Source organism: Lathyrus oleraceus, chromosome 5 (genome assembly GCF_024323335.1).
Source record: "Lathyrus oleraceus cultivar Zhongwan6 chromosome 5, CAAS_Psat_ZW6_1.0, whole genome shotgun sequence".
Taxonomy (NCBI): Eukaryota; Viridiplantae; Streptophyta; class Magnoliopsida; order Fabales; family Fabaceae; genus Lathyrus; species Lathyrus oleraceus.
In genome coordinates, this window is record NC_066583.1 from 460,487,201 (window position 1) to 460,508,678 (window position 21,478).

The 21,478-nt window shown below is 38.6% G+C and overlaps 1 protein-coding gene across 2 annotated transcripts; it reads right to left on the bottom strand.

Moving 5' to 3' along the window:
* Positions 1–1,178: 1,178 nt before the first annotated feature.
* LOC127085436 (molybdopterin synthase catalytic subunit) lies at positions 1,179–2,958 on the bottom strand. Of its 2 annotated transcripts, XM_051025948.1 has the most exons (3): positions 2,715–2,863; positions 2,124–2,442; positions 1,179–1,859 (listed from the first exon to the last, which is right to left on the bottom strand). In XM_051025948.1, the coding sequence occupies exon 3, from the start codon at positions 1,833–1,835 to the stop codon at positions 1,260–1,262; it is 576 nt and encodes a 191-aa protein (XP_050881905.1). In that variant the 5' UTR covers positions 1,836–1,859; positions 2,124–2,442; positions 2,715–2,863; the 3' UTR covers positions 1,179–1,259. The 2 variants fall into 2 exon arrangements, with proteins under 2 accessions (XP_050881905.1, XP_050881904.1); XM_051025947.1 differs by lacking the exon at positions 2,124–2,442 and having other exon boundaries at positions 2,715–2,958.
* Positions 2,959–21,478: the final 18,520 nt, after the last annotated feature.

Consider the following 21,478-nt stretch of genomic DNA (forward strand, 5'->3'; position numbering starts at 1 on the left):
ACAAAAGTTTAACGTCAAGAGTTAGGACAAAATTCAAAAGAAAATCAACTATTAGAGACTTCAACTAAAAAAAGATATAGGGACCAAAATAAAAAATACGCTAATTTACAAGAATCAAAAAATTACGTAAACCTTTATTTTTCTTTTATTCCTTTTTAAATCTTTATTTTTCTACTAACCGTGCATTAAAAATAAAGTTTTTTTTTAGAAAAAGAATAGGTCAGGAAAAACACTTGCGCTAAAAGAATAGATTTCAAAGTCGAATGTTGTGCTCTTCTTCAGGTAACTCAATCAATACTTATTTTCATATCTCATCGTAACATTTAGTAGTTTGCCTAAGCTGAATTTAAACTTAAATGATATATAATTATTTTTTTAAGTATGTGTCTGTCAATATGCCAAAAGCAAAAATAATTCTAATTTTTTAATATTAATTTAAATACATGATCAGTATGACAATGGAAAAAATAATTATAAAAATATATTTTTTAAATTTTAAAATAATATTTATTGAGATGGAAGAATAAAAAATGAGAAAAATGAGATATCATTAAAGTTTATTAAGAAGTTTAGTTAACAAGAAATTATTATATGATATATTGTACTACGATAGACTTTATCGAAGATACAATACTGTAGATCTTGTAAAGAGGGCTTATAAATGAATATTGTGATCAATTTACGGTTTTTATTGGATGTCTTAGTTTTCATGATAAAATTAATATAATTTACTGAAATATTTATATTATTTATATTAAAAAAGTGATTGGATAAAATATAAGTTAATAAATAAGGATATGATAGTGAAAAAATAATAATAAATACTATATTGATATTGTAAAAAAACAATTATTTTAAAATAAAATAAAAATATAAATAAAACACTTTTTTATAAGACTGAGAAAATACTTATCCTATAAACATCTCCCTCATGAGAGATTGATTCCCATACAGGTTGAATTCTCAATAAATATACTATCATAAAAAAAGTCTCTCTTATTATAAACAAATTTGTATTATTAAATTCTTGCTGTCATCATTGTATGTATTCCGGCAATATCATTGCATATAAAAACAATTTTTTTTTATTGAGAACATATATATGTTCTCCGCTTAACATTCTTTCTCTGTATTGCTGGTGGAATTTATTTATTTTTCTTTCTGATGAGAATTCTAAATGAGAGAACTTAAATAACAAGATTGATAAATTAGTGTCGACAGATGGGCAGGTTTATTGACTTCAAAGCTTAAATACAATTTTAATCTTGGCTACCTTCGTCAATCCGAATCTTATTCCCACAACAATGCTTTTTACTATGCTCCTTATTTTCTAACTTTTTCCCATAGCAAGCCACAGCTACATCCTTTTTACCAAGCTCAGACCTTCTCTCCAAGAATTCAGTGTTCTCTTTCCATACCTCTCCATTTGAATAAACCTCCTTTTTCCAAATAGGAACGGTTGCCTTTACCTCATCTATCAAATATTTACATGCCTCAAGTGCATCAGCCCTATGAACAGACGACACTGCGATGAAGATACTCGTTTCTCCAACAGGTACTGTACCTAGCCGATGAGCAACAGCAATGGAATGTAGACTCCAGGACTCTCTTGCTGATGAACAGACAGACTTGATACAACGTATCGCCATTGGAATGTAAGCTTCATATATCAACTCCAAAACTGCTTTTCCGTCAAAAGTGTCACGAGTTGTGCCTGAAAATGTAGCTATAGCACCAGCTTGTGGAGCACTCACAAAGTTCATATATTTAGCCACATCGATTAATTTCAAATTTTCCAAGATTTCAACAAGATCTTTGTTTTCTTCGGTAGCCATTTTCTACTAATGAGCCTTTTCTTCCTGCAGATTGATTACAGCTTCTTATAGTTAGGTATACAAGATAGGATGAAACTCATGCAAACATTAAGATATATGTCAACATCAAACATTCTAAAAAATACATAAATTAACAAACAAAATGTAATGTCACAAGATAAACATGAATTGCAGACCCTTCAATATAGGGAGCTCGCTTTCACCTAAACTTGATGTTCAGCATTTGATGATTCATCGACAAGAAAATGGCTTAATCAAACTAATGACATTTCAATAAAAGGTACTCACACATTCACTGAGTTTGGATACTCTACATCCCTTTTGCATTTTCTATTCTACAATCAATAATACACTCTTCCATTCATTATTTACTGTCAACCTTCCTGGTCATTGACATGATTGGAGACATTATCAATTTTGGAACAAATTGAGAACAAGGGTTTGTGATCGTTTCTGATGCCACCTAAGATGCCGAAGTAGCAGAGTTGGAAAAGTGTGCAGCTGCCATCAAATTGACTCTGGAAGAGATCCAAAACAAAGCTGCTGCAGACCACTCAGCACTGATCTCACTCAGCACCACAGTATCGAACTAAAACAAAATTTGCAACTACAAATAGAATCACAAGAGCAAATAGTTCAAATGGATGATTTACAAGTTTGAATCACAGTAGCTACGTCTATACTCGACAGTTAAGTGTGGGTTTGGAGGTGGGAGCAGTAAAAGACAGAATTAAGAGAGGACCCTATTTGGCTTAGGGTTCTTCAGTCAACATAAAATTGTGAATTTTAATCACGATTAGAACCGCGCTAAAATATAAATTTTGATGGCATGAACATACAAGTAGATGAGGAGGAAATCGGAAAAATTATAAGGAAAACCTGGTGGCCGACGACCAACTCCGGCAGCGTTTCCCAGTCGAGTGCGGATGTTTCTGAAAAACGGTAAAGCGGCAGCAGCTGTGCTTTGTTTTGTTTTTTTAAGGACCCGTTGGGTTTTATTAGTTTTTTTTTTCTCTAGTAATACCACTTAATAATTTAGTTACACTTTAAAATAAATCGAATGCTCTTATTATAAAATAAAATATTCTCTAAGAAACTGAGAATATGAGATGAACTCTTTCTTGTCGCAAACCAAACAAATACGGATGAGGACGATTTAAAGGAGTGAAGTATCAAGAAAGTCAAAGGGAAAGATACAAATATTTATTCGAGGAAGAACGTTTTGCTTGACAGAAGAAAGCGAATCTTTTTTAACTTCTGTATTTCATTAGAGTACATTCTTAGTCTTTATACCGACTCAGAAACTTCAGCTATTCTAGGAAACATAATAACTAGTAAATACTATTAATTTGCCACTATCTCTTGACCTTCAAACTACAACAGACTCATTAACTTATTAATAAAACTCATTAACTATAACATTAAAGTTTATTCAACAAAACTCCTCTGTAAACTTAAATGTTTCTTCTATTCATCATGCCTATCAATTTCTTGCCTCTGTCGAAGATTTCTTTTGATAGTGGTTTTGTGAAAATGTCTGCTGCTTGGTCCTTACTTGCTACATGCTTCAATTCGACATTTCCTTCCTTCACGTGTTCTCGAATGAAGTGGAAGCGAACGTCAATGTGTTTGCTCCTTTCATGGTTTACTGGATTCTTTGTTAACTCAATTGCTGACCTGTTGTCAACTTGTATTATTGTTGCACCTTTCTGTTTTAGCTCCATTTTACTCATCAATCTTCTGAGCCATATTGCATAACAAACGCACCAGGATGCTGCTACATATTCTACTTCACATGTCGAAAGTGTTACTATTGACTACTTTTTAGAAAGCCAAGTGAATGCAGTATTTCCCATGAAGAACACATATATATAAGTGCTTTTTCGATCGTCTATGTCTCCGCACCAATCACTGTCAGAGTAACCAACCAACTTGTATTTGTCTGAATTCGAGTAGAACATCCCAAGTGACACTGTTCCTTGGATGTACCTCAGAATCCGCTTCAATGCTTTCCAATGTGTGTAAACTGGCTCCTCCATGAATCGACTTACAATGCCTACACTTAATGAGATATCTGGTCTTGTACATGTGAGATAGCGAAGACTTCCTACCAAACTTCGATATTTTCCTACTTCGACACGTTCTCCTCCATCAAATTTCGACAACTTTGTTTCTGGTTCCATTGGCGTCGAAGCCGGATTACAGCTTTCCATCTTATATCTTTTCAAGATTTCTTTTGCATATTTTTCTTGTGAGATGAAGATTCCTGTTTCTTCTTGTGGAACCTCCAGACCAAGAAAGAATCTCATCAGGCCTAAGTCTGTCATCTCGAATTCACGTGTCATTGTGCTTTTGAATTCTTCTATCATCTGATCATTACTGCCCAGAAAAATAAGATCATCGACATAAAGAGCAACAAGTAATACATTCCTTCCATTTTTCTTCACATAGAGGGCATGTTCGTACGGACATTGCTCGAACCCGTTCTCCTTGAAATATGTGTCGATACGTGTGTTTCATGCCCGCGGTGCTTGCTTCAGCCCATATAGCGCTTTCATCAATTTCAGTACCTTCTTCTCTTCTCCAGCTTTCATGTACCCGAGTGGTTGTTCAACATAGACTTCTTCTTTGAGTACACCATTCAGAAAAGCTGTTTTGACATCCATTTGAAATATTTGCCATTTGAATTGAGCAGCTTGAGATATGAGTAATCGAATTGTCTCCATTCTTGCAACAGGTGCAAATACTTCGTCATAATCAACTCCTGCTTTCTGTTTGTATCCCTTTACAACAAGTCTCGCTTTGTATCGTTCTATTTCTCCTTGAGCGTTCATCTTTTTCTTGAATACCCACTTTACACCAATGGGTTGACTACCTTTTGGCAATTCAACTAGCTCCCAAGTGTTGTTGTGGTTAATCGCCCTCATCTCTTCGTCCATGGCACTTTTCCACTTCGTGTCTCGTACTGCTTCTTCAAAACTGATGTTTTCAGCATCTGCCAAGAGACATACAAGGTGCACTTCACTTGTCGAATCATACATATCTTGCAAACTTCGTATTCTGGGTTGTGGAGGTTCATCTTCATTGTCAGAATCTTCAAGTTTTGTTGAAATGTTTGGTGGTACAGCGACAGATGATTCTTCAACTTCCACGATAGCTTCTGTCGAACTGTTCCAGTCCCACTTACTTGCTTCGTTTATTCGAACGTCTCTACTCACTATCACCTTCTTTCTTATGGGATCAAATAGCTTGTACCCTTTTGTTTTCTCATCATACCCAATGAGTATGTATTTCTGACTTTTGTCTTCAAGTTTCGTTCTTCGTTGATCTGGTACGTGTGCATAAGCCACACTACTAAATACTTTGAGATGAGAAACTGTTGGCTTCTGTCCGCTCCACGCTTCTTGTGATGTTTGATCTTCTAACTTCGAATGTGGACATCGATTCTGAACATAAATGGCACATTGTACAGCTTCTGCCCAAAATTCCTTTGGCGTGTTCTTGCTTTTAAGCATTGAACGAACCATGTCAAGGACTGTTCGATTCTTCCTTTCAGCCACCCCATTTTGTTGAGGTGAGTATGCTGTAGTTAGAAATCTCCTTATACTCTGCTCTTCGCAATACTTCATAAAGGTTGTCGAAGTATACTCACCACCTCTATCAGATCGAACTGCTTTAATGTGTCTGTCGGTTTCCTTCTCCACCATTACTTTGAACCTTTTGAACACCTCGAATGCTTCAGACTTTTCTTTCAAGAAATAAACCCATGTCTTCCGTGAGTAATCGTCGATAAAGGAAATAAAGTATCTTTTGCTACTGAAAGATTCTGGCGTGATTGGCCCACATATGTCGGTGTGAATCAATTCAAGGATATGCTTAGCTTGATATTCTGCCTTCTTTTGAAATGAAGTTCTTGTTTGTTTGCTAAGCACACATTCTTCACAGAACTTTCCTTCATAATCCATATTTGGTAGTCCATGCACCATGTTCTTTTTCGCCAACCTTTTTAAACCAGCATGATGTAGATGACCAAAGCGTAGATGCCATAGTGACGCTTTGTCTTCGACACTTACTTGTAAACATTTTTCTCGAACGTTTATCAGATTCAGTTTGTACATTCGATTTCTCTCCATTTCGACATGAGCAATCAGATGTCCCAGCTTGTCCTTCAAATGCAGTATTCGTTCTTTCATAAGTATCGAATAACCTTTTTCTATAAGTTGTCCCAAACTCAAGATGTTGGTCTTAAGATTTGGTACATAATAAACATCTTGAATTGATCCAATCAACCCATCCTTCTGCAAGTAACGGATCGTTCCCTTGCCTTCGACCTTCACTTTCGATGCATCTCTGAAAGACACATTTCCATCTTCAATCTTTCTCATTTCTTTAAACAAGTGTTTGTGACCACACATATGGTTACTTGCTCCTGAGTCAAGATACCAAACATTGTCATTTGAGTTGATCTCATTTTGAGCCATCAAGAGAAAACCTTCATTTGCTTCAACTTCCAAAGTTAGATTGGTTGTTTCTTCTACCTTCTTTTCGATTCGACAATTTTTTGCAAGATGTCCCACTTTATCACAGTTATAGCATTTGAATGAGTTGCAATCCTTCGCATAATGACCATACTTCCCACACTTGTAGCATTCAAAGTTGGAATGGTTCGACCTACCACCTCTTTGACCACGTCCTCTGCCATGCCAATTTTGCTGGCTCAACTGTCCTCTCTCGAAGTTGCTGCCTCTACCACTTTGACCACTGTCACGTCCTCCACGACCACGTCCTCTTCCTCGAAAATTTTGAGAAAAGAGTACCTTTTCATCTTTGATGTACTCCTTGGTTTGATTTGCGTCCTCTACTCCTTCTTCCTTCTTTTTCATCTTACGTTGTTCGTGTGCTTCGAGGAAACCAGCGAGCTCTTCGACTGAGAGCGTCGAAAGATCCTTCGACTCTTCTATTACACACACAATATTCTCAAATTTATCTATTAAAGATCTCAAAATCTTTTCAACAACTCGTGCATCAGTTGTTAGACTATGGCACGGATCTAGAAGGGGGGGGGGGGTTGAATAGATCCCAATTAAAAACTTGAGTGGGCGCTACCAATTTAAAATTGGTTTTGAAAAATTGTTTTAAGTGCGGAAGTGGCCGAGGAAAATTTTAGTCTAAAACGAACCGTTATTGGAAAACCGGATATGCGTTAAGCTAATGGATTAGAGATAAAGTGAAATACAAATCACTACACTAATTGCACAATCAATGATACGTTTCACTTACTAGGATTCCTAGTTCCAATGATCCAAATACCAAATTAAACAAGATACAAACTTAAGACAACTTTGGTTTAGGCAAATTTTCAAACACTTGGCGTGCATAAACACTCCAAGTGATATTTGTGTTGAGTAAGTAATTCAAATTAATCTAGTACAATATACTATTGTACTTTGGATTCAAAAACAGAGTTTTAATCTCTTACTCAACTTATATCAATGTTTGGTAAAATTGCTTAAACTAAAATCACTTAATTTTTAAGCTGAAAAACACTTATGCAGAAAATCAAAGAAGACAGAGATTTGATGAGGCAGTTCCCCCGTCGTCCTCGCTTCGGGGTACGTCTGCCCTCAATTCTAAACTTAGAATTGAGATGATTTAATTAGATATCACCTGTGAAATTTAACCGTTTATACAAGGATTGCAAAGCAAGTAAACAACAGAACTCCCAATGTGTTGAATGATGCTTCCTATCCTTGCTCCTTGATTCAAGATGAATCAAGACCTTCGATCATTGTTGCTAGACCTCCGATTCCAGCCCCTTTGTTGAAGAATCTTCCGTTCTTTAAACCCTCGGCCCGGCTGATCTCAAACACAACGAATCGAACCCGAATCCTTCCCTTCAATATCACCGAATCCGCTACTAGACTGATGAAGACTTCCTCTTCTCAATCACCTTCGCTCAGCTGAATATTGATGAAGCAATTCATCCAAAAACCCCCAAACACAAACCGGTATTGGAGGACAAAACCCTAACGATTTTATTCAAGAAAGAACCTGCCACAAGCTTCAACCCGAACCGAATTCTCCAATCTCAGCTTCGAACCTTATCACCTTTAGCCGATCACGAAGCACACCAAAAATGGTTGTGTGTCGTTGATGTGTTGTGAAATGTTGAAGATGAAGATGATGAATCTTGGACACCTTTTTCACTCTTTCTTGTTTCCTTGAACACTTGAATTCAAATTGACAAATGTTAGTTGATAAAAGTGATTTGACTTCTATTTATAGTAACTGGATTTCCAACCAAAATAACAGCTTTTCAAACAGTAAAAAATACTCAGAAAAATGAGTTCACGCACGAGCAGTCGACCATAGGTCGGCGTGCGCTGACCCGTGGGAAATGCGCCGACCCCTATGGTCGACTCAAGTATTCCATGAGCTGACCCGTGGGAAATGCGTCGACCCCTATGGTCGACTCAAGTGCTCCATGAGATGACCCGTGGCCAACTGAACTATGCCATGCGCCGACCTGTGGTCGACTCAAGCAAGCATGCGCTGACCAGTAACCAACTGGGCTGAGTTATGCGCTGAGCCGTGAGCTATGCGCCGACCCTTATGGTCGACTCAAGGCCTTCAAATCTGCAAAAATTCGTGTTTTGTGATTTTCATGCATTTAGTCATGATCACACTTTGTCCACATATGTTTTTAAGAATTATAACAGATTTAGATAAGCATAGGAAAGGATACGATAGGTGATGTGTTGCATTTGTTTGTAGACGTGGAATCGACAACGCCGATTCGTCCATGGTGGTCATTTGTCATCATCGAAACTTGTGATTGTATGTTGTTTGACAATTTGCCTTTACATACTCCCCCTTTTTGATGATGACAACCTGTGCAAAACCAACGAGACAAACAACATGCGGTACACTCCCCCTTTCTTTTGTAACCTAAGGCTATCTGCACAAAACGACTGTTAATTGTGTTGAACATTTTTGGCTGCCTGCTTTTGGACACTTTCTCCCCCTTTGACAACATCAAAAAGAGACACAGAATGATTATTCAACATAACAAAGAAATTTCACAGGAAATAACACAAACAGATAATAATATCAAACCAATATCATTTCTGAGCAATAGTCATTAATTAAGAACTACACATGAAAATAAACAAGCAAAACAGAGAACTGAATACATCCAAAATAACAATCAAACTACAAAGTGCATGTGAATGTCTATGTCCTAATGGCGGTGTCCTGGATGGTAACAAATGCCCGGGTTTTTGTAGGGGTCAGCCAGAGATGATAGGTATTCGGTAACACCGTTCAGATGCTTGAGACTCTCGTCGATCGACCATTCCTGACGGTCAAATGATGCCGAAAAGGCTGCATACCGGTCATTCAAGCTTGTAGTGAAGGTGTCGAGACGCTCATTTTGGGCTTGAAGTTGATCGTTAATATGAGCATAACGCTCATCTTGAGTTTGCATGAAGGACTGTTGAGCGATCTGCATGTTGCGCATCATATCCAACAGTTCTGAAGAGTTTGCTTGCTGTGGAGGGGACTGAGGAGATTCTTCATCATCCTGGTGATACGACCGGTAGAATTGACGTTGAGTTGACCAGCCCGTATGTTGCCAGTCACCCCAGCGTGGAACATCTTCTTCAGTTGAATGTGACTACTAAGCCCAAGCGGAATCGGAGTAGTCGTGAGTGTCAACGGGTGGAGGACTATCATCTCCACCATTGTGATCAAAAGCGTGTCTGGCTTCCTCTTCTTCATTTTCCTCTTCATCTTCTTCTTCTTCACTTTCATCACTGTCATCATCTGCTGCAACAGGCGCAGGAACATTTCCTCTTCGAACAAACTTATACATTCTTCGCTCATCGCACCAAAAATATCCCATCATAGACAGAGTTTTTGGGCTGAACTCTTTGTCAGATGAGATGGAAGTGTACGGGAAAGACGGATGATTAATGTTGGCTGCAGTAAGGACCTCTTGAATGAAAGATCCGTAAGCAAGAGCAATTCCTCGTCCGGAATCATGTAGACTGAACATCCTACTAGCAATGTAGTAAGGCCAGTTGATTTTCTGCTTATTCTTCAGAATGTAAATGAGATGAACCTCAGCCTGTTCAACTCTGGAGAGACCACCTTTCTTTGGTCGCAGGATACGAGAGACAATCCACTGAAGAATCCGTTCTCCGGTTTTCAGCTTGCCGGCAGTGACAGTTCGTGGGAACGAGTCACTGTTAACAATATGATCAGGATATGGTCGTTTCAGCATATCATTCAATGCACTCTTAAACTCATAACCTTCTATTTGGTGAGAGTCAGTTACCTCAGCTAGAGGATTTTCAGCATCATCCAATGACATATCAAAATATTGGTTCCAGACATTTGACTTAAGTGATACCTTTGTCGTGCCGATTCTGGAATGAAACTTGTGCCCGCGAAAGTTATCATGAAGGCCGGCGTAGAACACTCGGACTAAATCTTCGTTGTATTTAGCGTTGTATTCCAAGAAGTTGACAATGCCTTGATGCTGTAGCAGAGCCATGATTTCTACGAGGTGCGTGCGTTCGGCGGTAAGTTTGTAGAACGCATGTTGTCGAACAACTCCTCTTTTGTCGATATCTTTGTTGAAGGCTTCGACGCGAGCTGGTGGAACGAGCGATACATCAGATATGGGTAGAGATGCGGCGGATGATTCTCGGGATCTCTTACCGGTAGGTCTGCGTGATGTGGAAGCCATTTGAGCAGGTTTGAAACTTAGTGTGTGTGGGTATAGAGTGAAGGTTTGTGAAGGTTTTTGAGAGTGATTTTGCTAGAGAGAGGTTTTTCCCGATTTATAGAGGAAAGGTTAGGGTTTTGGGAAGATGAAAGATCAAGGGACAATATAAACTAGGTAGATGCAGGTTACAAGGTAGTGGGTAGTTTGAAAGGTAATGGAATGTAAATGCACACTTAATGATGGTTTTTGAATGTAGATGCATGAAACGGTTTAAATTTTTCTGCAGAAAAACAGAATTTGTAAGCGATGCGTCGACCATACCTCTGCGTCGACGCATACTGTTTGATTTTTGAGAAATTTAAAAAAATGTTAAGTGTGCGTCGACCATACCCCTGTTACGGTCGACTCATACAGACAAAATTTCAGTTTTTCACTATTTCGCACATGCATTGACAAGTTTTATGCATAATTAAAATGCCATACAGTAATAAACATCCAAAGAGATACATCATGCATATATATACAATATCATTATGTGGTATAGCTATGTTAACCATGAAGCTATGCAGATAGAGAGAGAGAGAGAGAAGGGAACAGTATCACCTCGATGCCGGAATGACTTGGTGAACAATAAACTTGTGCTTGCAACAACATCAGTTTGTTAGAAGTACAAGATTATAATCTTAAATGGAATAAGGTAAAACAGTAGATTATAGTGCCCATTCCGAAATATCGAGAATACCAAGTTCTCGGCGGATATGAAAGAAAGGTTCAGTGGCTAGCGACTTTGTGAAGATGTCCGCTAGTTGATTTTCAGTATTAACATGTTCAAATACAATGCCACCTTTCTCTACATGATCCCGAAGAAAGTGGTGTCGAATTTCGATATGTTTGGTGCGAGAATGCAGCACAGGATTCTTGGTCAGGTTAATGGCACTTGTATTGTCACAAAAAATGGGAATACGTTCAAGTTTGAGGTTAAAATCCAATAGTTGTTGCTTAATCCATAGGATTTGGGCACAACAACCACCGGCGGCAACGTATTCCGCTTCGGCGGTTGACAAAGCAACTGAAACCTGTTTCTTGCTATGCCAACTGACCAAAGAGTTTGAAAATAAGTGACAAGTGCCACTGGTGCTTTTCCTATCCGATTTGCAACCGGCAAAATCGGAATCGGAGAAACCTACCAATAAACAATCATTACCTTTGGAATACCATAGTCCATACTTCGGAGTACCGGATAGGTATCGAAGTATTCGTTTGACAGCTTTTAGATGGGATTCCTTGGGACATGATTGATATCTTGCGCACATGCATACGCTAAACATAATATCGGGACGAGAAGCAGTAAGATAAAGGAGTGATCCAATCATACCTCTATACCGTTTTACATCTACTTCCTTACCATCTTCATCTTTGTTCAAGTTTGTACAAGTAGGCATGGGGGTGTCTATGGCCTTAGCTTTTGCCATGTCAAATCTCTTGATAAGGTCCAAACAGTACTTTGTTTGGCTCACGAAAGTCCCTTCTTTGAGCTGTTTAATTTGCAAACCGAGAAAGTATGTGAGCTCCCCCATCATACTCATCTCGAATTCGCCCTGCATAAGGTCTGAAAATTCTCTCACAAGATTCATATTAGTAGACCCAAATATAATATCATCTACATAAATTTGCACTAATATCAAATGCTTTCCTTGACGTTTAATGAAGAGGGTTGTGTCAACCTTTCCTCTTGAGTAACCTCGATCGAGTAAGAATTTGCTTAGTCTCTCATACCAAGCTCTAGGAGCTTGTTTGAGGCCATACAAAGCCCTTTTCAGTTTATAAACATGATCAGGATACTCATGGGATTCGAAACCCGGAGGTTGTGCGACATAAACCTCTTCATTTATGTGACCGTTAAGGAAGGCACTCTTAACATCCATTTGGAATAGCTTAAAGTCTTTCACACAAGCGAAGGCAAGGAGAAGGCGTATAGCCTCGAGTCGGGCAACCGACGCATAAGTTTCCTCATAGTCGATACCTTCCTCTTGGTTATACCCTTGCGCGACTAAACGCGCCTTATTACGGGTTATTACCCCGTTTTCGTCCAGCTTGTTCCTAAACACCCATCGGGTGCCGATTACTCGATGATCTCGCGGAGGAGGGACAAGGTCCCAAACCTCATTTCTGGTGAACTGATTAAGTTCCTCCTGCATTGACAAAAACCAGTGTTCATCGAGTAGGGCTTCTTTAGGGTTTTTAGGTTCCATTTGCGAAACGAAAGCGAAGTGATAACAGAAATTACTTAGCTTAGATCGAGTTGTTACACCCTTTGAGATATCTCCGAGAATGTTGTCGATTGGATGGTCTTTGGAAGACTTCCAAGCTTGAGGGAGATCATCATTTGAAGGTGGATGAACTACCTCGGTTTTCTCATGGTGTACATCTTTGTCCTCCTCAATTTTGACTATGTCGGGTTGATCAATCCCCGGCTCGCCACCTTTGAGTATGTCTTCGGTAGATGTACCTGCACCATGAAAAACACTACCCTTTCCGACGTTTCTCGGATTGGATTCATCAAAAGTGACATGTACAGACTCTTCTACAGCAAGTAATCGTTTGTTATATATTCTATATGCTTTGCTAGATTGAGAGTATCCGAGGAAGATACCTTCGTCAGCCTTGGAATCGAATTTTCCCAAGTTTTCCTTTCCATTGTTCAATACAAAGCATTTGCAACCAAAAACATGTAAGTGAGAAACATTTGGCTTTCGCCCTTTTAAAAGCTCATACGGTGTTTTATTTAGAATGGGGCGAATGAGCACCCTATTCAGAACATAACAAGCCGTACTAATGGCGTCGGCCTAAAAATATTTCGGTAAGCCACTTTCGTTGATCATTGTTCTTCCCAATTCTTCCAAAATTCGATTTTTACGCTCCATAACCCCATTTTGTTGAGGAGTACGTGGAGCGGAGAAGTTATGATCAATACCATGGTTACCGCAATATTCTTCAAATAAGTGATTTTCGAACTCACCCCCATGATCGCTTCTAATTGCAACAATGTTTGTATTTAGTTTATTTTGGGAAAGCTTAGCAAATCTTTCAAAGGCGGCGAACGTATTGCTCTTGCTTACTAAAAAAATAGTCCAACAAAATCGAGAAAAGTCGTCCACTATTACGAAACCGTAATAGTTTCCTCCTAGACTTTTAATCCTAGATGGCCCAAATAAATCCATATGAAGAAGCTCGAGAGGTCTCGTTGTTGAAACGATATTTTTGGATTTAAATGAGATCCTCGTTTGCTTCCCCTTTTGACAAGCATCACAAAGGTGATCCTTGGTGAACTTAATTTTGGGGAGACCTAGGACTAGATCTTTTGAGACTACTTTGTTTAGTAAGTCAAAGTTAACATGTGCTAAACGCCTATGCCATAACCATGAATCTTCACTCATTGTTACAAGGCATTTGTCACTTGTTAACGATACTTCATTTAAGTCAAGCATATAGACATTGTTCACACGCAGGCCATTAAACATACTCTTCTTATCATCATTATGTACAATTTTGCAACAATCTTTTGAAAACGATACATTGTATCCTTTGTCACATAATTGACTGATGCTAAGTAGATTGTGTTTAAGACCTTCAACAAGCAATACATCAGAAATAGTAGTAGAAGAGGGATTACCTACACTACCTTTACCAAGTATTGCTCCACGGTTGTTGTCACCATAAGTTACATATCCCTTCTTCTTAGCCACGAAGTCAATGAAGAGTGATATGTCTCCTGACATGTGCCTTGAGCATCCACTGTCGAGAACCCATCTTCTCTCGGTAGTCTCGAGGCATTGTACCTATGGCAATATAATTAACAAGAGAAGGTACCCAATGGCTTATTGGGTCCTGAATGGTGAGGAACGAGATGGTTGCATTTGGGCATCCATTGATAAATGCCTTTAGGAACTAAAAATCTCCTAAACCTACATTTAGCAATGGAGTGACCTTTCTTGCAACAATAGAGACAAGAGAAATTTACATTTTGATTGCTTTTGCTATCTTCATCCTTTATAACATATTTATATTTTTGATATGGATTAACCATACTTTTTCGAAAGTTTGATTTGTCGATAGCAAAAGTAATCTTGGGCTCAAGGGCCTTGTCAAGTTTGGCCTTTAGGTTTCTTACTTCACCTTGCCAAATGTAACAAGTATCACACCCAAAGTTCATCATTTTACTTCTAAGGTCCTCATAACTTGTTTTTGTGCTTTCCACTATAGAAGCTTTAAGTGCCTCAAGTTTCCTTTCGGATTGTTGAATTTTATGTTCCAAATGAGAAAAAAATTTCTTATTTGAGGCAAGCCTTTTAAAGGCCTCTTTCGCTTCACAGTGTAAAGTATCAAAAGCAGTTTGCAATTCATGATGAGACATACTAGAGGATTTTTCATATTTAGCATGTCGTACCTGTTTCTTTTTGTTCTTTTGATGAGCAGAGAGACATAGGTTTGCATTTTCATCTTCATCACTAGAACTTTCATCACCGGAGGAGTCGCTATCGCTTTCGCAAGCTATGTATGCTCTCCTTGTCTTTGATGGTTTCTTGTGTGATTTGTATGATTCTTTTTCTTTTGTCTTCTTGTTCATCGGACAGTCCGGTTTGTAATGACCCGACTTTCCACACGTATAGCACGACCCTCTAGTTATTTTACCTTTTGAGTCATCATTTTTAGAGTACCTAGATTGTTTCCGGAAGTTTACCAAGTTCTTCTCGGAGTGTTGGATACCGTTCTTTCTCATGTAACGATTGTAACGTTTAACGAACAACCCCATATCTTCACTCTTGTCCTCTTCTTCTTCGTCGCTCGATGAATAATCACTTTGCTCTTTTGCTTGAGACTTCGAGGAGGAAGTCTTTAGAGCTATGGATTTATTTTCACTCACCTTTGCTTTGTCCTTCTTATCTTTCTTTTCGTGTTGCTCCAGGCTCAAGAGAACTTGTTCGTGCTCTTGTAGTTTACCAAATAATGTTGTCAAGTCCAATGTGGTAAGATCATTTGCCTCTTTGATGGCGGTCACTTTTGGCTGCCATTCCCTGTTAAGACATCTCAAGATCTTATTAGTAGAAATATCATTGGAAACAGGCCTACCAAGTGAATGTAATCGATTGATAAGATGAGTAAATCTCTTTTGCATGTCAGCAATGGTTTCCCCTTGCTCCATGAAAAAGAGATCAAACTCTTGTGTTAGTGTGTTGATTCTAGCCAACTTAACATCGTTCGTCCCGTCATGGGCAATTTGTAGTGAATCCCACATGGCCTTAGCAGTAGGACAATGGGATACACGATAGTATTCATCTACACCTAATGAGGAGATTAGGATATTTTTGGCTTTCCAATCATAATTGTATTTCTTTTCATCATCATCGGTCCATTGTGCTTCGGGCTTAGGCATCAATTCGTTGTTCTCATTGGTCATGGTTATTTGAATTGGACCATTGAGAATAACGTTCCATATTTTTCTATCTATGGAATTTATGTGCACCCGCATACAGTCTTTCCAATAACTATAATTTTCACCATTGAAAACGGGAGCTCTATTATAAGCCCCTTTAGGTTCGTTAGTCATTTTCTATCAAAGTTATATTTTGAAGCACGGAGTGAACCGGAGCTCCTGATACCACTTGTTAGACTATGGCACGGATCTAGAAGGGGGGGGGGGGTTGAATAGATCCCAATTAAAAACTTGAGTCGGCGCTACCAATTTAAAATTGGTTTTGAAAAATTGTTTTAAGTGCGGAAGCGGCCGAGGAAAATTTTAGTCTAAAACGAACCGTTATTGGAAAACCGGATATGCGTTAAGCTAATGGATTAGAGATAAAGTGAAATATAAATCACTACACTAATTGCACAATCAATGATATGTTTCACTTACTAGGATTCCTAGTTCCAATGATCCAAATACCAAATTAAACAAGATACAAACTTAAGACAACTTTGGTTTAGGCAAATTTTCAAACACTTGGCGTGCATAAACACTCCAAGTGATATTTGTGTTGAGTAAGTAATTCAAATTAATCTAGTACAATATACTATTGTATTTTGGATTCAAAAACAGAGTTTTAATCTCTTACTCAACTTATATCAATGTTTGGTAAAATTGCTTAAACTAAAATCACTTAATTTTTAAGCTGAAAAACACTTATGCAGAAAATCAAAGAAGACAGAGATTTGATGAGGCAGTTCCCCCGTCGTCCTCGCTTCGGGGTACGTCTGCCCTCAATTCTAAACTTAGAATTGAGATGATTTAATTAGATATCACCTGTGAAATTTAACCGTTTATACAAGGATTGCAAAGCAAGTAAACAACAGAACTCCCAATGTGTCGAATGATGCTTCCTATCCTTGCTCCTTGATTCAAGATGAATCAAGACCTTCGATCGTTGTTGCTAGACCTCCGATTCCAGCCCCTTTGTTGAAGAATCTTCCGTTCTTCAAACCCTCGGCCCGACTGATCTCAAACACAACGAATCGAACCCGAATCCTTCCCTTCAATATCACCGAATCCGCTACTAGACTGATGAAGACTTCCTCTTCTCAATCACCTTCGCTCAGCTGAATATTGATGAAGCAATTCGTCCAAAAACCCCCAAACACAAACCGGTATTGGAGGACAAAACCCTAATGGTTTTATTCAAGAAAGAACCTGCCACAAGCTTCAACCCGAACCGGATTCTCTAATCTCAGCTTCGAACCTTATCACCTTTAGCCGATCACGAAGCACACCAAAAATGGTTGTGTGTAGTTGATGTGTTGTGAAATGTTGAAGATGAAGATGATGAATCTTGGACACCTTTTTCACTCTTTCTTGTTTCCTTGAACACTTGAATTCAAATTGACAAATGTTAGTTGATAAAAGTGATTTGACTTCTATTTATAGTAACTGGCTTTCCAACCAAAATAACAGCTTTTCAAACAGTAAAAAAATACTCAGAAAACTGAGTTCACGCACGAGCGGTCGACCATAGGTCGGCGTGCGCTGACCCGTGGGAAATGCGCCGACCCCTATGGTCGACTCAAGTATTCCATGAGTTGACCCGTGGGAAATGCGCCGATCCCTATGGTCGACTCAAGTGCTCCATGAGCTGACCCGTGGCCAACTGAACTATGCCATGCGCTGACCTGTGGTCGACTCAAGCAAGCGTGCGCTGACCAGTAATCAACTGGGCTGAGTTATACGCTGAGCCATGAGCTATGCGCCGACCCTTATGGTCGACTCAAGGCCTTCAAATCTGCAAAAATTCGTGTTTTGTGATTTTCATGCATTTCGTCATGATCACACTTTGTCCACATATGTTTTTAAGAATTATAACAGATTTAGATAAGCATAGGAAAGGATACGATAGGTGATGTGTTGCATTAGTTTGTAGACGTGGAATCGACAACGCCGATTCGTCCATGGTGGTCATTTGTCATCATCAAAACTTGTGATTGTATGTTGTTTGACAATTTGCCTTTACATCAGTTACTGTTTCGCCATTTCTGGTGAGTTGGTTCACCACGTTTTGTACACGCGTGATGTAGTCAGATACATTTTCTGACTCCTTCATTTGCATCCTCTCCAATTCGCCACGAAGTGTTTGGAGTCGAACTTGCTTTACTCGATCTGCTCCTTTGAACACTTTCTCTAGCGTGTCCCACGCTTCTTTCGACATAGTCGAACCAGCAATCTTTTCGAAGCCTGATTCATCAACAGCCCTAAACAGCATGTATAATGTCGTTTTATCCTTCGATCGCGTCTCTTTCAACGCCTTATTTTGAGCTGACGTATATCCCACAACATCTGTTGGTTCTTCAAACCCATCTTTGGTCACCTCCCACGCGTCTAGAGATCCGAGAAGAGCTTTCATTTGGATACTCCAGTTTTCGTAATTTAACTTCGTTAGCCGTGGCAACGACATTTGATTCATCATGTTTGCCATTAGCTCTGATGCCAATTTGACAGAAGAAAGCGAATTTTTTGTAACTTCTGTATTTCATTAGAGTACATTCTTGGTCTTTATACAGACTCAGAAACTTCAGCTATTCTAGGAAACATAATAATTAGTAAATACTATTAATTTGCCACTATCTCTTGACCTTCCAACTACAACAGACTCTTAATCTCTCCATTAACTTATTAAGAAAACCCATTAACTATAACATTAAAGTTTATTCAACATTACTTACCACCCAAATAACTGCAATTGCCTAATATAAGGAGATGGTTCTCGGGGAGTCTTCAAGAGCAAAGGAAGAAAGGCAAAGAAAAGAAACAAAAGTGGATAACCTAGAAGAACTCAGAGATGGAAATAGAAAAACACAGAATTAGGGACTATGAATGCCCTGGATTTATTCTATTGGATAAAGAAGAGAAAAGGATTGTTGGACCTTGGTGTTATCTCATTTTTCTATGCCCATTATGAATTACTAAAATTGGAAATCACATGTACAGCTGCTTTTCGATCAGGAAGTGGTATTCGACCAGCTGAAATAAGGTTAATAAGGATCAGCATTCAGTTGAGATTCCAGAAAAGGTCTCTTAAAGACGATTGAAAATGGTTTTCGATCAAAGATTCAAAATTCAAATAAGGGAAGGAACTTCGCCCTCATCAGAAACCGTTGAGAGCGCACGTGGAGCATAGTGGATAAATGCGCACATGCAAGGCGCCATGTGTCTCGACGTGATTGAAAAACCATCAGAAACGGTTATCTCGATCCAGTATAAATATAAGGTCTTAGTGTTAGAAAAATGTGTGTCAAAGTATGTACAAAAACCTGTAAATTTACCAAGTACTCGTATGAAGAAGAATCGTAAATTACATAATATATGTTTGTTTACACCATTGTTAGTTACTTCAAAGCAATATAAACGTATCCTTACTTTTTTCCAGAAATGTACTTTCTTACTTCTTCATTCCAAACACCCTCTTTTTTCTTTGTCATTTACAGTCTTAAGATTTCCTTGATTTTTCCTTACTTTCAACATTTACTTTTCAGTCTTAAGAATTCCTTGCTTTCAACATTTACTTCGTCATTTACAAGTCCTTTACAATTTCTCTCGTTCGTATCACCCTTTTTATTAGTTTTCAAACTCTAAGTTTACGCTTATTATTGGAGCATTCGTCACTACCAAAATTCATTTTCAAAACAGTTAGCACATGTCCTAGGATCAATCTGATCAATCCTATAAGTAACCAAATTTAGAAATTTGGAAGATCAGCGGTTGTTTACCGATTTTCAAGGTAAACAAATTGGCACACCTGGTGGGACCGGTGCTAACGTTATATATTGTGCGTAGTTCTGATTGATAAGTTTTTTTTGGGAAAAGATTCGTTGTATGTTATTAAGAAGTGGTAAAATAGCCATAAATAACGAACAACGAACAGGGAGAGAATCCCATACTAGGATGGAAAATGTGAATGCGCCAAATACCTAAAACTCTCAAAATCCATCAACCAGTAATATAACGCCCCCTTCTTCTTCGATAGGGGAAAACACGACCATAACGCATGTGTCTGAAGTAGTTCCGTTTATGGTGAGTTCGATGCCTACGCATTCGATTTCCCATACTGAACCAATCTTAACCTACATTGGGCCTAGGGGACCCCCTCATACTCCCCCACCAATTGGAGATATTTCAAATAGGTCGTTGGTACCCCCTGGTTTCTCAATATCATTTGGTAGTTGAGAACAACCGTATGGAATGTCAACTTCAGTGATGGCCAATTTACAGAACGCTGGTTCTACTTTTTTAGAATCGGTGGTTAACACAAATTCTCCAGTGCAAGGGTCTGGGGTTAACATGGGTCGAACTAACCAATCTTCAAGTTTGAGACACCCAACACAACTACCTACTCTTACCAATAACTTTGCGGTAACATGGAGGCAACGGATGGATGAGAGCAATCATGAAATGGTTCAAATGTTGACTCAGACTTTGACCACTATGCTGAATCCTCTAATTTAAAATACGACTTAGTCGAATCAACAGATGACAACACAAGTGGCTCGAATGTCTAAGGTCCTTAGTGTACCTCTGCACTAACGACCTCCTCCTAGAGATTGGGTAAGAGAAAATCAAGAGGCCACTTTTGAAGAAGATCTCACCATTAACTAGATCCCATAAAACCAAGGGGGAGTAGCAGTACCTCCTAGGATCGAACCACAAATACCCAGGGAACCAAGGATATTAATGGTGAATAGAAACCAAAATGTTGATGATATCATACGGCAAGTTCGACATGACGATGTGGCAGCGGATAATAATCTAGCAGTTATAGTCGAAAGAATTATGGTTCGAAATGGGGTAAATTTCGGCCTTATAAGGGTAAATTATATGTCGCCTTTGTCAGAGTATATCTTACAGGCATAAGCACCTCCTAAAACCAAAATCCCCAAATTTACCAAGTTTGTTGGGGATACCACTGAGTCCATTATTGAGCACGTGGCGAGATATTTAATTGAGGATGGAGATATGTCAAATAATGAGAGCCTTAGGATAAAAAAATTCCAAGTTCTCTCACAAAGAATGCTTTCACATGGTTCACCGCCTTGCCCCAATGTTCGATCCACACTTAGAACCAACTAGAAAGAATGTTCCATGAACAGTTTTACATGGGGCAAACGAAGATAAGTTTGAAGGAGTTGGCTACTATAAAGCAAAAGTTCACTGATTTAATTGATGATTATCTAAATAGGTTTCGATTACTCAAAGCTAGGTGTTTTACGCAAATACCAGAGCATGAACTGGTTGAAATGGTCGTTGGGGGCCTAGACTATTCAATTAGAAAGAAATTAAATACTCAGTACCTAAGGGATATGGCCCAATTGGCTGACAGGGTTCGACAGTTAGAACGTTTGAAGGAAGAAAAGGCTAGGGCAAATAAAGGTA

Excerpts from the sequence above, each read along its gene's own strand:
- LOC127085436 (XM_051025947.1), bottom strand. The coding sequence starts at position 1,835 with ATGGCTACCGAAGAAAACAAAGATCTTGTTGAAATCTTGGAAAATTTG.